This window comes from Eptesicus fuscus, chromosome 1 (genome assembly GCF_027574615.1).
Source record: "Eptesicus fuscus isolate TK198812 chromosome 1, DD_ASM_mEF_20220401, whole genome shotgun sequence".
In the NCBI taxonomy this organism is placed as follows: domain Eukaryota; kingdom Metazoa; phylum Chordata; class Mammalia; order Chiroptera; family Vespertilionidae; genus Eptesicus; species Eptesicus fuscus.
In genome coordinates, this window is record NC_072473.1 from 80,867,466 (window position 1) to 80,885,573 (window position 18,108).

The window sequence follows — 18,108 nt, forward strand, 5'->3', positions numbered from 1 at the left end:
TCAAAATTGAGGGGGAAATCAGGAACTTCACAGACAAAAAAAAAAAAAAAAGGCTAAGAGAGTTTATTACCACCAAGCCAGCAATGCAATAAATGCTAAAGGAACTGTTGTAAAAAGAAGGAAAAGAAAGGGAAGAAGAAATGCAGGCATAAAGAATAAAAATGGCTATAAATGAATAATTATCAATGAAAACCTTAAACGTAAATGGATTATATGCTCTAATAAAAAGACATAGGGTGGATGAATGAATAAGAAAGCATGACCCATATACTATATGCTGTCTATAAGAGACCCATCTCAGGACAAAGAACTCATACAGACTGAAAATGAAGGGATGGAAACAAATTTTCAGGCAAACGGAAATGAAATAAAAGCAGGGGTAGCAATACTTATATCTGACAAAGTAGACCTCAAAGTGAAGGTCATAACAAGAGATACGGAAGGTCACTTCATAATTCTAAAGTGATTGATAAAACAAAAGGATACAACTCTGGTAAACATTTATGGACCCAATGCAGGAGCACCCAAATACATTTAAAAATGTATCTTCTGGAAGATATCAAGGGTGAGATTGACAGCAATACAATCACAGGAGGGTACTTTAATACACCACTGGCATCACGGGATAAATCCTCCAGACAAAAAAAAAAAAAATCAACGAAGAAACAGCAATCCTAAATGACTCACTAGATCAGATGGAACTAATTGACATCTTCAGAACATTAAATCCCAAAGCTATGGAACATACATTCTTCTCAAGTGCACATAGGATATTTTCAAAGATAACCACATATTATGACATAGGCAAAGTCTCTTCAAATTCAAGGAGATTGAAATCATAACAAGCATCTTCTCAGATGACAATGACATAAAATTAGAAATCAACTACAATTAAAAAAATCAAACACTTGGAGGCTAAATAGCATGCTATTAAACAATGATTGGGTTACCAAAGAGAACAAAGAAGAAATAAAAAACATCCTGGAAACAAATGACAATGAAAACACAACAATCCAAAATCTATGGGACACAGTGAAAGCTGTCCTGAGAGGGAAGTTCATAGCATTACATGCCTACATCTAAAAACAAGAAAAATTGGTAATAAGTTATCTAGCCCTACAACTTAAAAAATTAGAAAGAGAGCAACAAGAAAGGTCCAGAGTAAGCAGAAGGAAGGAAGTAATAAAGGTCAGAGTGGAAATAAATGACATAAAGACACACACACACACACACACACACACACACACACACACAAACAAACAAAACAAAAACAACACAAAAGATAAATAGAACCAAGAGCTGGTTCATTGAAAGGATAAATAAGATCGATGACCCTCTAGTCAGGCACATCAAGAAGCAAAAAGAGAGGACCCAAATAAACAAAATCAGAAATGAAAGAGGTGAAATAACAACCAACACCACAGACATACAAAGAATTGTAAAAAAATACTACAAACAATTGTTTTCCAACAAACTGGACAACCTATACGAAATAGACATATTCCTAGAAAAATACAGTCTTCCGAAATTCAATCAGGAAGAATAAAAAAAATCTGAATAGGCTAATAATTATGGAGGAAATGGAAGCAGTAATAAAAAAGAAAAAACTTCCAGGAAACAAAAGCCCTGGTCAGGTGGCTTCAAAGGGGTGTTTTACCGAACATTCAAAGAAGAACTAAAACCAATCCTTCTCAGACTATTCCAAAAAATTCAAGAAGAAGGCACACTTCCAAACTCTTTCTATAAAGCCAGCATTACCCTAATCCCAAAACCAGATAAAGACACCACAAAGAAAGAGAATTACGGGCCAATATCCCTGATGAACATAGATGCTAAAATCCTCAACAAAATTCTAGCAAAAACAGATCCAGCATTACATTAGAAAGATCATACACCATGACCAAATGGGATTTATTCTGGGGATGCAAGGCTGATAAAATATCCACAAATCAATAAATGTTATACATCACATAAACAAATTGAGAGACAAAAAATCACATGATCATATAAATTGATGCAGAAAAAGCATTTGACAAATTTCAACACCCTTTCTTTTTAAAAAAATATTTTATTGCTTTCAGGGAGGAAGGGAGAAGGAGAGAGATATATAAACATAAATGATGAGAGAGAATGATTGATCAGTTGCCTACTGCATGCACGCCACTGGGGATCGAGCCCGCAACCCAGGCATGTGCCCTTGACCAGAATCGAACCTAGGACCCTTCAGTCCACAGGGCGACTCTCTATCTACTAAGCCAAACTGGCTCAGGCTCCACCACCCTTTCTTGACAAAAACTCTCAGCAAAGTGGAAATAGAGGGACATGCCTCAACATAATAAAAGCCATATATGACAAACCTACAACCAACATCATACTCAATGGGCAAAACCTAAAATCATTTCCCCTAAGAACAGGAACAAGACAGGAATGCCCAGTTTCACCCCTCCTATTCTACACAGTACTGGAAATGCTAGCCATAACGATCAGACAAGAAGAAGAAATAAAAGAAATACAAACTGGAAAGGAAGTAAAACTTTAATTATTTGCTGATGATATGATACTGTACATAGAAAACCCTAGAGACTCCATAAAAAAACTACTTGATTTAATAAATGCATTTGCAACATAGCAGAATACAAAATTAACACCCAGAAATTTATGGGATTTCTATACACCCATTATGAACTCACAGAAAGAGAAACTAAAAAAAAAAAACAATCCAATTTACCATTACAAGAAAAATATTGATACCTAGGAATAAACTTAACTAAGTAGGTAAAAGACCTGTACTCAGAAAACTACAGGACACTGAAAAAAGAGATAGAGGAAGATATACACTAATGGAAGAATATACCATGTTCATGAATTCGTAGACTAATCATCATTAAAATGTCCACACTACCCAAAGCAAACTATAGATTTAACACAATACCCATTAAAATACCAATGGCATATTTCACAGACCTAGAACAAACTCTCCAAAAATTTATATGGAATCAAAAAAGACCCCGAATAGCCACAGCAATCCTGAGAAAAAAGTACAAAGTTGGAGGTATTACAATACCAGACATAAAGTTATATTACAAGGCCACTGTTCTCAAAACACCATGGTACTAGTGCAAGAACAGACACATAGACTAATGGAACAGAACACAGAATCCTGAAATGGACCCAAACCATTATGTTCAATTAATATTTGACAAAGGATGCAAGAGCATACAATGGAGTTAAGACAATATCTTCAATCAATGGGGTGCTGGAAAAATTGGACAGATACTTGCATAAAAATAAAACTTGACCATGAACATACACCATACACAAAAATACACTCAAAATGGACAAAAGACTTAAATGAAAGCAGGAAACCATATAAATCTTAGAAGAATACATTGGCAGAAAAATATCAGATATAGCTTGTAGCAATATGTTTACTGACACATCTCCTAGGATAATGGAAATGAAGGAGAAAAATAAATGGGACTACATCAAAATAAAAGCTTCTGCACACCAAAAGAAACCATCAACAAAACAATAAGGAAACCCACTGCATGGGAGAACATATTTGCCAATGTGACATATGATAAGGGTTTAATCTCCGAAATTTATAGGGAACTCATACAACTTAACAAAAAGAAGATAAATAATCCAATAAAAAAATGGACAAAGCACCTATATAGACACTTTTGAAAGAGGGCATACAGAAGGCCAGGAGACATATGAAAAAATGCTCAAAGTCACTAATCATTATAGATATGCAAATCAAAACAAAAATGAGGTATGAAATCAACAAACAACAAGTGTTTTCGAGGATGTAGAGAAAAAGCAACCCTAGTACACTGGTGGTGGGAATGCAGACTGGTGCAGCCTCCGTGAAAAACAGTATGGACTTTCCTCAAAAATAAAAAATGGAACTCCATTTAAGCCAGTAATCCCATTTCCAGGAATATATCCCAAGAAATCAGAAATACCATTCAGAAAGAATATATGCATCCCTATGTTCATAGCAGTGCAATTTACAATAGGTAAGATTTGGAAACAGTTAAGTGCCCATCAGCAGATGAATGGATTAAAAAACTGTGGTACATCTACATGATGGAATACTACACTGCTATAAAAAGCAAGAACTCTTACTATTTGCAACAGCATGGATGGACCTATAGAGCATTATGCTAAACAAAATAAGCCAGTCAGATAAAGATAAGTATCACATGATTGCGCTCACTTGTGGATTATAATGAACAACATAAACTGATGAACAAAAATAGATCCAGAGACATAGAGTCATCAAACAGTCAAACTTCAGAGGGAAGGCTGTAGAAGGTGGGAGGTGGAGGGGAGATAAGAGTTCAGCTAAAGAACTTATATGCATATAAGCATAGCCAATGGACACAGACAATGGGGGGATGAAGGCTGAGGCTGGGGGCGGGGGCAGACTGGGAGAGGACAATGAGGGGGAAAGGGGACATACATAATACTTTCAACAATAAAGAATAAACAAAAATGGATTCTGTGAAGATAATGAGAAATTCCTCTCCCTAGAACTTGTACCAGATGTGGCACAGGATGGTCAATTCAAAATAATTGAATATTCTTAACAGCTCAATTCTTCCACGTCACTTTGATCAATAGTTCACAGCAAACTCTTCATCCTGTTTGTCCCATATTTGCATGAATATTAGGCACTAAATGTTACACTCCTTTGAACTTCAAAAGAGTTCTTGGCCTCTTTCATTAGAACTTTAACAACACAGCATAATGGAGCTACAGAAAGACATTTTCCCAGTTAAAGACTTCAAACCTTGCTGATTCTGGACAGTAACAAACTTTTATATAAGCCACAAATGGCTCATTCATCTACTGCAATGCACCATCAACATTTCCTGGGTTCCTGAGCCTGTCTTACCTCCTATGAGCGCAACTGTAATGATGTCTACTTAGCTACTAGCAAGTGGCAGCACCCAGTTCAACACTTCCTTGTGAAAACAGCTTTCCTCAAATATAACATTTTTTCAGACCTCTTCAGATTTTACACCAACTGAATGAGTATCTTTAGCCACAATGGCGCCCCCCCTTCATTCCACTTTGGTACCCAAAATAGGAGTGCAAACAAGCTACAGAGCACCTTCTTTGATCTAGAAGCTTATATTCTAACCATCCTGTGAACAGTAAAAAAACCGTGGCTTTCTTGCATAAAATGGTTACCAGGCAACAAGGAGCTACACTCACACATGTTTCCTGAAGTTTTTCTAAGTTAAAAAGAAACAAAAAAACCCTCTTTTTCCTTCTTCCACTCTCATACCTACCCTTCTATAGAATACATGGGAAATGAGATATTCTTTTAAAGGGTTTTTCTCTATATAAAAGTAATTCTTGCCAATTATGAAAACTTTGGAAAAACTAGAAGCACAAAGATGAACAAAAATAATATTCATGAACCTACTACCAGAGATAAAAGAAAATTAGTTTCCTATTATACATGAATATAAATTTCAGATGGAATAGAGAACTATGGATAAACCCCAAATTATATAAGCTATAGAAGAATATATAAGAATATGGAGTTGAAAATACATTCCTAGGAATAAAAAGAAATCCAGAAGCCATAGGAAATTAATGACAGCTCTGGCTACACAAAAAATTAAAATTCTTCGTGAGAAAATACAAGTTAAAGTTTAAAGCCAATGGCAGATGGGGAAAATTATATTTGAAATGCAAAAAGTGAATAACAAAATTTGAAATAACAAAATGGTAATAAGTAAGCTTTTACAAACCAGTAAGACAAGCAACCCAACTGAAAAATATGCAATTCACTGGAGAAATACAATTGGATTAAAAATAACTGAAAAGATGCTCCAGTAAGAGGAAAATATCACAGCAAAACTGAAATGTGGTTTTCCCTACTAAAATTGTCCTAAAATCCAAGATTAATAATACTTTGGTGAAAGAATTAGAAATGGGAACTCATACAAAGATGGTGGGAGTATAAATTAATACAACTCTTTTGGAGGACAATTTGACAGTCCTTAGAAGATTAAAACTGAACATATACATTGACCTAACAATTCCTCACACGTACTTACCTAAGTGCCTAAAGGTGTTCATTAATGTCTTATTTCTAATAGAAAAAACTGAAAACAACCTAAATATCTACAAATAGGGACTGGTTAAATAAACCATGGCACACTTACACAACTGGAAACTGAAGGCATTAGAATGAATATGGTACTTTTATTTTACAATTTTCTGACATGCAAGGATGTCCTAGATACATTGCTGAATAAAAGCAAGTTACAGAAAAAGACATATGTCCCATTTTTGTAAAAGAAAACAGTCTATAAACATATAAGTTTATTTTCATAACACAGAGAAAAGAGTTTGGAAGAACACATCTCAAACTGTTAGTAATGGCTAACCCTGGGGCTTGGGATGGAAGTTACTGGATACATGTTCTCTACAAAGCTCAGATACTTTCATAGTGTTTTGTAAAGTAAGTATTATTAATTTTTATAATATAAAAATGTTAAAATAAGTTAATATAAGTATTTTCCATGACTATCAAATTTTCAATAAGCACATTTTAATGGTTGCATGATACTACATCACATGTCCATTCACCAATGGATTGATATTTCCACTGTTAGAGCTGCAGTGTAAAGCTCTGTGCATGCAGTGTGTGTGTGTGTGGGGGGGGGCAACATACATAGGGCATATGCTTTGAGATTTCCCCTTTAGTAGAGATAAGTTTGCATATGTCTTTGAGATAGTTAGCTTGGTGTGGCCACAAAGAATGACGCTGAATGGCTCATTCAGGGAATGACCATGACCTTGCCTTCATTCTCTGATTGAAAGCTTCAAACACCAGACCAAAACTGGTGCCCTAGGCCATGTGTTAGATAATCATTTTGACACCAACTGAATATCAAAAGAGCTTAGGACAAATTCATAGGCGGCAGGAAACGTTAAAAAGTTATAGTTTTTGGTCTATAAATAGTTTTTAAGTTGCATTTTTCCTTGGTTTGTCTACTAGGCTCTACATCACATGGGCAATATTCCTCAATCCTTCATAAATATGGAAGGCTTCCCAGAAGAGATGGTCTTCTAAGAGTTGCTTGTTTTCCCCATCATGCCATCAGTAACAGGCCATAAGGGAAGTTTCTTCCTAAGAGAGAAAGGATTTTAAGCCCAGCTGATTGTGGGCTGAGTTGAGCTGAGAATGGATAGAAAACTTTTCTATCAAGTCCCCTTAAATCACGGGGACAAATTCTAGAAAAGGAGGGATCTGATGGAGTATATCAAAGTGAAAGAGGAAGGAGTTTTAAGGAATACATGGGGAGAGGCTGATCCAAGCTTCCTTGTTAAGATCGTGCCCTGCTAATTTCCTCTTATGGCCCAATATATTAGATATCACTATACATCATTCATATTTAAAAACCTAATAAAATCACTATTTTCCCAGGAAGAAGGCTAAGTTTACTCTGAAAATCATAGCAGTACAGAAACACAAAAAACAATGGAATAAGCTTGACACTGTTTCCCCTGTCAACAAATCTCATGCCTAATATATGTAAACTTATGCTAATAAAGGAGATAAATGTTTAAATGATGGGCTTTGGATATTACTTTAGCTCCTACCAAGAATATTTTCACAGTTCCCTCTTATGAATAAGTTCAGTGGAGCAGAGAATGCCTTTCTTGGACCAGTTCCACTTTGTGCTTCTTTTGATGCAGCCAAAAAAGGGAACTACAGTTATGGCTTTTCTCTCAAATTTGGAGCAAGTGTCCAGCTCAGAGGTGGCTGCAATTGGCCCAAAGAAGCTGAGGTTCGTACTGTGTGAAGACAGGAGAAAGCTCCTAACAAGAGCAGAGAAGTCAATGGTTACTCATAAATCTCCCAAATGTGGTGGCAATGAGGGTTAATTAGCCCCACTCCCTGCCACTCTGCTCTCTCCAACATGCTAGCCCATCACACGGATCGCTGACTTTCTAGAAATATTCCCTGGCTTTGCAGGAATTATTCCTTTCAATAAATGGCATCCAATTTGCTCACGGTCCCTGGAATCTCAATTTCCTCAACGGATTTTTCATCTGAATCCAGCTCATGTGAAGGCTTTTTCCTTCTTTATTTTCTGCATAAGGGAATAGGCAGAGCCCAATTTACTTTTTCTTTTTACCCCTGTTATTCTTTTTCATAAACTGAAAACCTTTGCTGAAGAGTCTGAAACTTGAGAAAAATCCAGCTCAACTGTCAGATATTTCTAGAGTTACGTAAAATGGAATGAGATTTGTACAGTTTAAAACAGGAAAAGGAAAATAGGCTAATGTGTCATGTGTACTATGAGATGAAAACTATATGATAATCAGAAAAACAGTCCCAAATTTAGTTGACCTGATTCAAAACTCTTATTATTTTATCAATTCATGCATAAACCAGTACCATTCACTTTCTTCTGTTAGAATAATGTCATGGCCACATTTGGGCTACATCACATTCAACACAAATTATAACCACATTTTCAAAGAAATTACAAGACAGCATCCTGTTTTTAAAACTTGAGACACTTACGTTTCACTTGCTCTGTTTTGCTTCCTTCTAGGAAAAGAAAGAACAGCAACAAGGTAAAGATGTATTTTATTCCTCCCATTTTCCACTTATTTCTCATTTTGGCCACTGCGAAAGGCATCTCAAAACTTCCAGGGTCTGGTGTAGTCAAGCTGTTGGGAAGAAAACAGAAAGAAGACTTTAAAAAGATCCTCTGAAAGTGATGGAGATCACTGATGCTTAGTGTTTCTAATGTGCTAGAAAAAAAAAAAAACACTTTGGAGAATTTACATAAATGCAAGCATTGTTTTCCTATGTAAGAAATAGAAACTGCCTCTCCTGTCTTGCAAAGACGATGAACATGCATTTCTACCCAATGCTAAGGCAAGTCGTAGGGAAATAAAAATAAATTTTAAAATCCTCCTTTCTAAGGGAATTAAAGTTGATTTCTCAAGAGATTATCTTTGGGAAAAAAGGGAAACTGGGGTTTGCAAAACAGCTACTTTGGAAAACTAGATAAAAATAATAGGCATGAGACCCAAACAATTTCTGAAAGTTAACTAATCTTATCTTCAAGATTTCTGTTTTATTAATACTTCAGGGATGAGGCACAAAGATCAGTGTTTCTCCTATGTCTTCCAGTGGATCTATAAGGCTCTTCAGTTGGCTTACTTATGTTGGAAAACATAGATGTAATTATCAAATGGATGCAATTAAATACCTAAGAGGCTCAGGCATATTGTGAAATGGAAATTTAAAATGGCCCACTTTTCAGGGAATTTAGGTAAAATTAAATAGGTAATGTGTTACATTACACCACCAAGCAAAAGAACATTATAAAGCAACTACAATTCTTAAAAATGTGAGACTTACATTTCCAGTCTAAGGGATAGAAATCTTAAATCTTTTGAGCCTTCAAACACAGCTGATATCCAGTCACAGGTCATTTCCATAGGCTTTAGAGTTTGCAAAACTCTTCCAATTGGTTATTTGAAAATATTTAAATACTTGAGAAACACCATATTTCAATCTGGGCTTAAGCCTGGATGGTAACTCAGCTCATTGATCTTTTCAGAAGATTCAACCTAAATACCTAGTATAAAGAGCTGGAAGAAATGCAAGATGATCATTCTGGAGAAGTAAATTGTCTTTGGGCTGTGATATGGATACCACAGCTCCTACTTTAAATGCTCTGAAATTGTCCAGATATTTGGAAATCCATTTATGCATATAATAACCAAAGGATAACTAATTATAGAGAATAACTTGTGCCATCAGCCAGGATTTCCCATACCATTCTGCCTTCTCTACCTCCTTAAACAAGACCTAAATTGTATTCGGACATATTCCTAGCCTGTCAAAGGTATAGGTTCTGATGTCTTGGTCCTCTCTGTGAGTTTGTGGTCCACCTTCAATTATTCAGAATGTCTCTGTCTTCTAAGAGCTACCAGGTTCCCTTGAAGCAAATCTTTTGCACGAACAGTTGGGACATTCTTCCTGAGTCTACTTTAATAAGCTTATCCCCCAAATCTCCAAATGAGAAATATATTTTAAACCACTGAAATCCAATTTATCACAATCACATATGGATCTCAGGAAGTATTTCTCAAACCACAGTTTTCAGGTCTCCCCATGCAAGAACCAAAAGGATTATTTTTCTTGTACAATGGTTGGGCGATTCAGTGAACAGTAGCATTGCTTCATAACTCATGCTGGCAAGAAAACGGCTCTTAGAATTTTTTTTGCTTTTCTTGGGTCCCAACTAATGTTATGAGCAAATAGAAAAGTTGGTGACGAGAGAGCAATTAATCTCTTTTGCTGTTCCTGTCATCTGTGTGGCCTCCCAGGCTGTGATGTAGAACATCAGAAAACTAATCGCTTTATAAATCTTCACTTTTGATTTATAAGATCCTGGAGTTCTGCCTTTGTATTCTGTGCAGAAATATAAACCAAGCAGAGTTTCCTCCCAGGTCTCCTCACCATTCAATTTCTCTTTATCCATTTTGTTTTTTTCTTTTGTGGGAGCAGGGTGGTGCAAGACATTTGTTGGGACTGTAGCAATAAACACAAGTAAGCATTGCTCAGCAAACATGCTGAGTCTTACACTTGCAAAGAGCCAAACTGTCCTTAATTTTTCAAATTATACTTTGACCCAGTTAACTGGAGTTATTTCTGCATTAACTCTCTGCTTCACAAAGGCTATGTCATTGAACTTGCACTGATTCTTTTACAGGTTACTTAGAAATGTAGCCATTGACATGTTTTGGGGAGATCCAAGCCACAGCAAGAAAACAACAAAGAAAATGAAACCCTGCAACTGACACTGGGGAGGGGAGAGGGAAACTGGCTTTATAAGACAAAAAGAAACATGTCAGAACCTAAAGAAATGTGTAGATTAAGGTGCCATGAAACAAGCATTTGCATTGTTCATTTGCATCAAGAAAAGGGCCCAAGATCTCCTTGCCCAGCTATAACTGCAAGGCAGTCTGAGACATCAAGTTGTCAGGAGTCTGTCCATTTTCAGAAGAGGTCTCCTGGGTAGAACAGAACCAGAGACATTCTCAGAGGAAGAAAGGGCTGAGCACATGTCAGCCAGTTTTCAGGCCCCATCCCACAGCGTCTCTTTAATCCTCACTGAGAGGCTTGACAGACCTTGTAATCTCACATTCACTATCATCTGTGGGACGGCCCACGGGGGTAGCAATTCTCTTCCTGACAATAGGAAGACACTGCAGTCTCAGACAGTGATGACTAACCTCCTCTCCCCACTCTACCCCCCAAAAAGAAAAGCTCAGTTCACTGAAAAATGGCAGTTCTAGCCCAGGTGACTCTTTTCAGAGTCAATGCCTTCATTGCTACTTACTATTGACAAATAACGGCTTGCAAAACATCTTGTTATAATTTCATTCTATTCCCCACAATAATCTCAGGCACACTTGAGTCTACAGAATTCAATTGCCCATTTTCATAGAGGTAGTGGCAGGGCCAGAGGGACTAGAAGGCAGGCTTTCCAGGCCCTGGCAATACTGAATTGCTTCCTGAGCCTAGTGTCTCAAACTCTGACCCCAGTTGTTTGTATTGGAAAATGAGGCAACTGTTCAGAGGCTAGAGGAGCCTTTCCCCCATCCTTCCCAGTTTCATTAATTTTAGCACGTATTAATCTCCCACTGGTCCAGGGCACTTCAGCAAGTGAGAAAAAAGGCTCTGGGCAAATGGGATAACTAAGGGGTAGCTTCCCATTTGGCCTCTGGAAGCACCAGAGCATGGAAATATGCAGGCTGAGCAGGGAGTGAAGAGTGGTGAGTTCGAATTCAGAGTCCCCAACCTGCCTCCAGTCGGGCACCCGGGGCCCCACCTCCACCCTGGTCGCTGGCAGCTGGAACCTAATTCGAGTTGGGGGTGGCAGATCGAGAGAGTTAGGGGCGCTCTCTGGGAACTTTCAGGAGTGGCTCAGGCCAGCAGAAAATACTCCACCTGTGCAAAGGCTGGAAAGGACGGTAGGGGAAGCAGACTCTAGGCACTGCTCACTGACCTGTTCACTGGCTTCCTCTGTCTTCCACTGGTGCAGGCTCTCCAAGCTCTCCCTGGCGCTCCTCTGAGATCTGTGGCTCGCAGGTTGTGGCGAGAGCTAGAGTGCGCGCGAGGGGGGCGGGGGGACCCAAAAGTGGGTGGGAGAAAAAACATCACCGCCCTCACACCACGAGGGAGCAGCGGTTCGCTTGGCTCCTGGGGGCTGAGCCAAGGCGCGGGCGCCAGCGGCTCGGGGCCACCTGCCCGCCCGTCCGCCGTCCGCCGCCCGCCGCCCGCCGCCTGCTCCCTGCTCCCCACTTCCCGCTCCCCACTTCCCGCTCCCCACTTGGTGTGCGAGGCCGCCGCTAGGCGCAGGCGGGAAATCTGCAAGCGTGCAGCCACTGCCAGCAGGCACCCCTTCTCCAATCCGCACTATGGCTTTATTTCTGCTCCCCACACTGGAAAGTTAGGAAAGCAGGAGAAAATGTGAGGCTCAGCCGGCGACTTTCCCATCACGCAGCGCCCCCACTGCACCCCCCTCATCTGGCTAAGCAAGCTTTGGGGTCTTAAAGGGACCGCACATCTCCTCCCTCCCCTTCTTCCCCTCAGAGCAGGATGCACTTAAGAGCTCACTATCTCTCGCACCAGCCTTGAAGACCCCAGCTACCCTCTGACTTTCCTGACTGGAAGCCTGCACCTATCTCCTCTAGCACAAGAGCCTCTCTGGATGCATGCACCTGGTCTGGTCCTGAGCCATTGCACCAGGCACAGGATGAGTTGGCCTCCTGAATTATGCCCTAGCAAGCTGCTTATCATTTTGGGGCCTTTCCCAAATCCCCATTGCAGTTAATGAAGTGATAAAGCGTTGGTGTAGTTAAAGGCAGAGAGGAGATGAGGGTGCAGGTAGAGGGAGAGGGGATGACTTAGAAATCTGTTTTCTCCTACAAAGAGAGCTCCCAAATCCCCAAGGAAAGGAACTCTATAAACATTAAGGGTCTTGAGGCAAACTTGGAGTGGCCCATAGTCTCCACTGTTTTAGTAATCCCTATGATTCTGAGTTGGACCAAGAACTCAACCCTGAAATTACAATAGCACTGCTGATGCCTTGGTGAGCTTGAGACAGACTATTCCAAATTTGTGTTTATTCTGCAAGCAATATTTATAAAGAATTAGAAACTTCTAAGCCAGCCCCAAAAGTGCTGCCCTGACAGTATCCGTTTATATTTTAAGTTCCTAAACTTGGAGGAGAGCTGCATGGCTTTTTTTCCATAACATGGAACTGGATAATATTGATATCCCTAATATTGGTGTACCATTTTGTGACTTATAGAGTACTTTCATATAGGTCACATTACTTTTTAAACTCTCACAACAAACTATGAATTACCTGTGGCCTCAAATATTAGAGTTGGTGGGGACCATCTGGACCATTCAGCCTAACCTTTTTCATGTCACAGTAGAGGAAATTGTTGGGGGTGGGGGCAGCAGGGAAGGTGATGTATCCAAAGTCATATAGCTAGTAAATGATAAATTTGAGATTCCAACACATATTTCCTGACTTTCAACCCACTACTCTCTGGTTTGTTATCTCCAATCTATAGGTAAGGAAATTGATGCTCAGTGAAATTGTGGCTTGCCAAAAATACACATATCAAGAAAAGAGAACAAAGGAAAATTAAAGCAACAATAATTGTCCCAGGAAATAACTTCCTTTTTTCTTTCTACAAAAGTGTTAATATCATCCAACTAGCCCCTGCATTGCTGGAGATGTTTATTTCACTGTTAACAAAGAAAGTGGGGCCCTTTCTGAAATGTTGCCTTCAGGGCAGAAAATGTCTAGCTTCATTCTGCTGCTTGGGTAGCCATACATTGCCACATGCATTCAATTTGTGCTGTAGTATATTAGTTTGAGCTTGCTGATTTGTTGCCTTATAACTGTTCATATGCCATTTAATGCACTGATGCTTCGTCTCACTACAATGTGAGTTCTTCAAGGGCAAGGACTGGTTGTTAAATGTCCTTTTTGTTTGCATCCCCCAACCCTTGTTATCACTCCTGACATACTTAGAGAGTATTCAGGAAAATGGGTTTCAAGGGCCAGCTTGGGACAAACATGGATCCTATTATTTGAAATCTGTAGACTCATCTATTTGGCTACAACCACTCACTTTCCTTGCTTAATGTAGTATTCTGATTATAGCATAGCAAATCATCCCAAAAGCTAGTGGCTTAAAAGTTTAAAATTACATATTATGATCAAATAATGGTTCTTTTCAACCAGGCAGTTTTTGCTCAGGATATCTTATATACTTGGCAACTGTGTAAGGGGGCTGCTGGAATTCTCTGAAACATTCTTCATTAGTGTAAATGCTGGTGGTCCTTGTATTAGTTCCAGTCTTAATTTCTGAATTGGAAACTCCAATTTGGGTGAGTTCTAACCTAGACTTCCTACTAGGTCTGATTCAAACTAAACTGATGATTATCTTCATGCCTTATTCTATTTATTAATGGGCATTAGAGCATATACCTCATACACATTTTAAAAGCTTTTATTTCAAGACTAGAGGCCCAGTGCACAAAATTTGTGCACGGGGCGGGGGATCCTCTCAGCCCAGCCTGTACCCTCTCCAATCCAGAACCCCTTGGGGGATGTCCGACTGCCGGTTTGGGCCCAATCCGGCAGTCAGACATTCCTCTCACAATCTGGGACCGCTGCCTCCTAACTGTTCACCTGCCTGCCTGCCTGATCTCCCCTAACTGCGCCCCCCTGCCAGCCTTATCACCCCTAACTGACCCCTGCTGGCCTGGTTGCCTCCAACTGCCCCCTCCCCGCCAGCCTGGTCACCCCCAACTGCCCTCTCTGCCAGCCTGGTCACTTCCAACTGCCCCCCTGACAGCCTGGTTGCCCCCAACTTCCCCCTCTGCCAGCCTTATTGCCCCACGCAGCCTGCTGTTCAGTCATTTGGTCGTCCCTCACTAACCCCCATGCTGACCTGGTCGTCCCACGCAGCTTGCTGTACAGTTGTTTGGTCATCCCTCACTACCCCCCACTACCAGCCTGGTCACTCCATGCAGCCGGCTCTTTGGTAGTCCATCCAGTTGTTTTGATTGTGATGGCCCCTGGCTTTTTATATCTACACTAATAAAAGAGAAATATGCAAATTTACCATACCTCCGAGATGCCCACCAGCCAATCAGGAGTGAGTATGCAAATTAGCCCACCAAAAATGGAGGTTTAATTTGCATATGCAGGCACCCAGTGGCCTGGGTCCTAGGAACATCCTTGGGACCTAGGCTGCTCAGAGCCTGTAGGCCCACGTGTAGGCCCTGAGCGGCTGGGGTCCCAGAAAGCCCCTGGCCACTCCTGGCCTACGGGCCTTGGTGCCAAGCAGCTGGAGGTGGGATGGCAGAGGCTTGAGCAGGGCTGGAGTGGAGCTGGGGGGCCCCTGCCCACACTGCAGCAGAGGCTTGAGAGGGCCTGAGCGGAGCCAGGGGTGCTCTGCCCAAGACACAGCAGAGGCTTGAGCATAGCGGGGGCCCTGCCCAAGCTGTGGCAGAGGTTTGAGCAGGCCCAGAGATGGAGGGTGTGCCAGCCTCGGCTTGCCAGCAGTCCTGCCTCTGCACGTGAGCTGCAGAGGAAACACTTTTTCTGACCGTTCATTGGCTAAGCTCCCTGTATGCCACTGGTAATGCTCTTGGTAACTTGGGTAATAAGAATCCAAAAAGGTGATCTAGGGTTTTTCTCCCACACTCCTGGAGGAAAAAAAAGAAGGTCCGCTGCTAGAGGTCTAAGAAATGTCATATCTTGCCCTAGCCAGTTTGGCTCAGTGGATAATGACTTGGCCTGCCGACCGCAGGGTCCGGGTTCGATTCTGATCAAGGGCATGTACCTAGGTTGCAGGCTTCTCCCTGGCCGGGGCCCAGGTCAGGGCTCATGCTGGAGGCAACCAATCAAAGTGTCTTTCTCACATTGATGTTTCTCTCTGTCTTTCCCTCTCTCTTCCACACTCTCTAAAAATCAATGGAAACATATCCTCAGGTGAGGATAAAAAAAAAAAAAAAAGAAATAATGTAATGTCATATCCTATGAAAGACACATCCTGAAAATGCCTAAAGAAAGTTTTCATTTTTCATGGTGAAGGGACTGGAGAATGTGTTGATGAAAACACCTTGGTAGCTGCAGTGGCTGGCAGTGGCTGCAGGAGTGGGGTGATGGGGCTGGCGCCTTTCCCTGATCAGCCAAGTTGCCTCCCGCAGAGGGCAAGTTGCTTGCTATCAGTAGGACATCCCCTGAGGGCTCCCACTCTGTGAGAGGGGGAAGGCTGGGCTGAGGGGCTGAATTTCATGCACCAGGCCCCTAGTATTAGGATAATTGTGTATTTACATGCCATTAAGAAAAATTAAGAGGAATCCCAAATATCCTTCACCCTCAATGGTAACATCATGCATAACTGTAGTACAGCATCACAAACAGGAAACTGACATAGATACAATCTATCCACCTTATTCCAATGTCACCAGTTTTACATACACCCATTTGCTTGTGTATATCATTCTATCAAATTTTATCACATGTGTAGATTTATGTGACCACTACAAAGTATTTAACAATGCCAACATCTTATGGATTTACAGTGTTAATTTTTAATTCTTATTTTTATACCTATCTTTTCTCTCTCTCTTCTCACTCAATGGCAACTGCTAAAGTGCACCCCATATCTATAATTTTGTCATTTCAGAATAAAGTATACCATAGGAAAAATAGTCAATAATATTTTAATAACTATGTATGATGCCCAGTGGGTAGTAGACTTATCTGGAGGGATCACTTCTTAAATTATATAAATGTCTACCCACTATGCTATACACATAAAGTAACATTGCATGTCAACTTTAATCGAAAAAAAAATTAAAAAGAAGTTCTGGTCCAAATCACAGAGTATGTGGACATTATAGTCACCTCTTCCATGACCACATCAAAATTACAACTAGCTCTAGCTGGTTTGGCTTAGTGGATAGAACATTGGCCTGTGGACCAAAGAGTCCCGGGTTTTATTCCAGTCTAGAGCACTACTTTGGTTGCAGGTTCCTCCCTGGCCTGGCTCTGATCAAGGTATATGCAGGAGACAAACAATTGATGTGTTTCTCTCACATCGATGTTTCTCTCTGTCTTTCCCTCTTTCTTCCACTCTCTCCACTTTCTCTAAAAGATGAATGGAAAAATATCCTCAGGTGAGGATTAACAACAAAAACAAAAAATACAACTAAATAATCCTGTCTAATAAAGAGGGAGTATGCAAATTGACCATCACTCTGCCACAAAGATGGCAGCACCCATAGCCACAAGATGGAGGCGCCCAAAGCCACAAGATGGCAGGGTCCAGTCCTCTCAGACCCACCGGAGTCCCCCAGTCCTGGGAGGGGGGGGGGCGGCCCCTGAGAGTGGACAGCGTGAGCAGCCTGGCAGAATGCCTGCTTTGTCGCTGTGGCAATGAGGCAAGCGTTCCACCTCGGCCATGGAGGGCCTCTGGGCAGCAGGCACAGAGCGGCCGGGGGAGGAGGGGAATGCCCCGGCGATGAGGCAAGGGTTCCGTGCCCAGACAGAAAGCCTCTGGCCAGGCAGGGCGTGAAATGCTTGTATGTTATAGAACTTCTGTTCATCTAGTCTTCCGGTGGTAATCCCATTTATTGTTCTACTAGAGGCCCAGTGCACAAAATTCATGCATGGGAGGGTGAGGGGTCCCTGCCATCTTTCCTGTGTGGAGCACTCCTCTATCCCCTCCTCCAGCACAGTCAAGTCTAAATCTGCATTTGACTAATGAACTCCACTCACTCCAACCTGATAATTCTCTGAGACCTTTCCCCACCCAACTCACCCATCACTCTAAACTAATTTTTAAATCCTCACCCAGGACGTGTCTATTGATTTTAGAGAGAGGAAGGGAGAAAAAGAGAGAGGAGATCTATGTGAGAGAGTAGCATTGATCGGTTGCCTCCTGCAGGTGCCCCAACTGGGTACCAAACCCCCAATCTAGGCATGTGATGGACTGGGAATCAAA

At 40.9% G+C, this 18,108-nt stretch overlaps 1 protein-coding gene across 1 annotated transcript in view; it reads right to left on the bottom strand.

Moving 5' to 3' along the window:
* CHRDL1 (chordin like 1) overlaps window positions 1-12,130 on the bottom strand; it is a 213,753-nt gene extending 201,623 nt beyond the window's left edge. The window contains exons 1-2 of the mRNA XM_008159404.3: window positions 12,072-12,130; window positions 8,564-8,712 (exon numbers count right to left, since the gene is read on the bottom strand). Of these exons, the coding sequence (XP_008157626.3) occupies window positions 8,564-8,681 (118 nt within the window). The 5' untranslated portion in view covers window positions 8,682-8,712; window positions 12,072-12,130. The remainder of the gene's footprint in view (window positions 1-8,563; window positions 8,713-12,071) is intronic.
* Window positions 12,131-18,108: the final 5,978 nt, after the last annotated feature.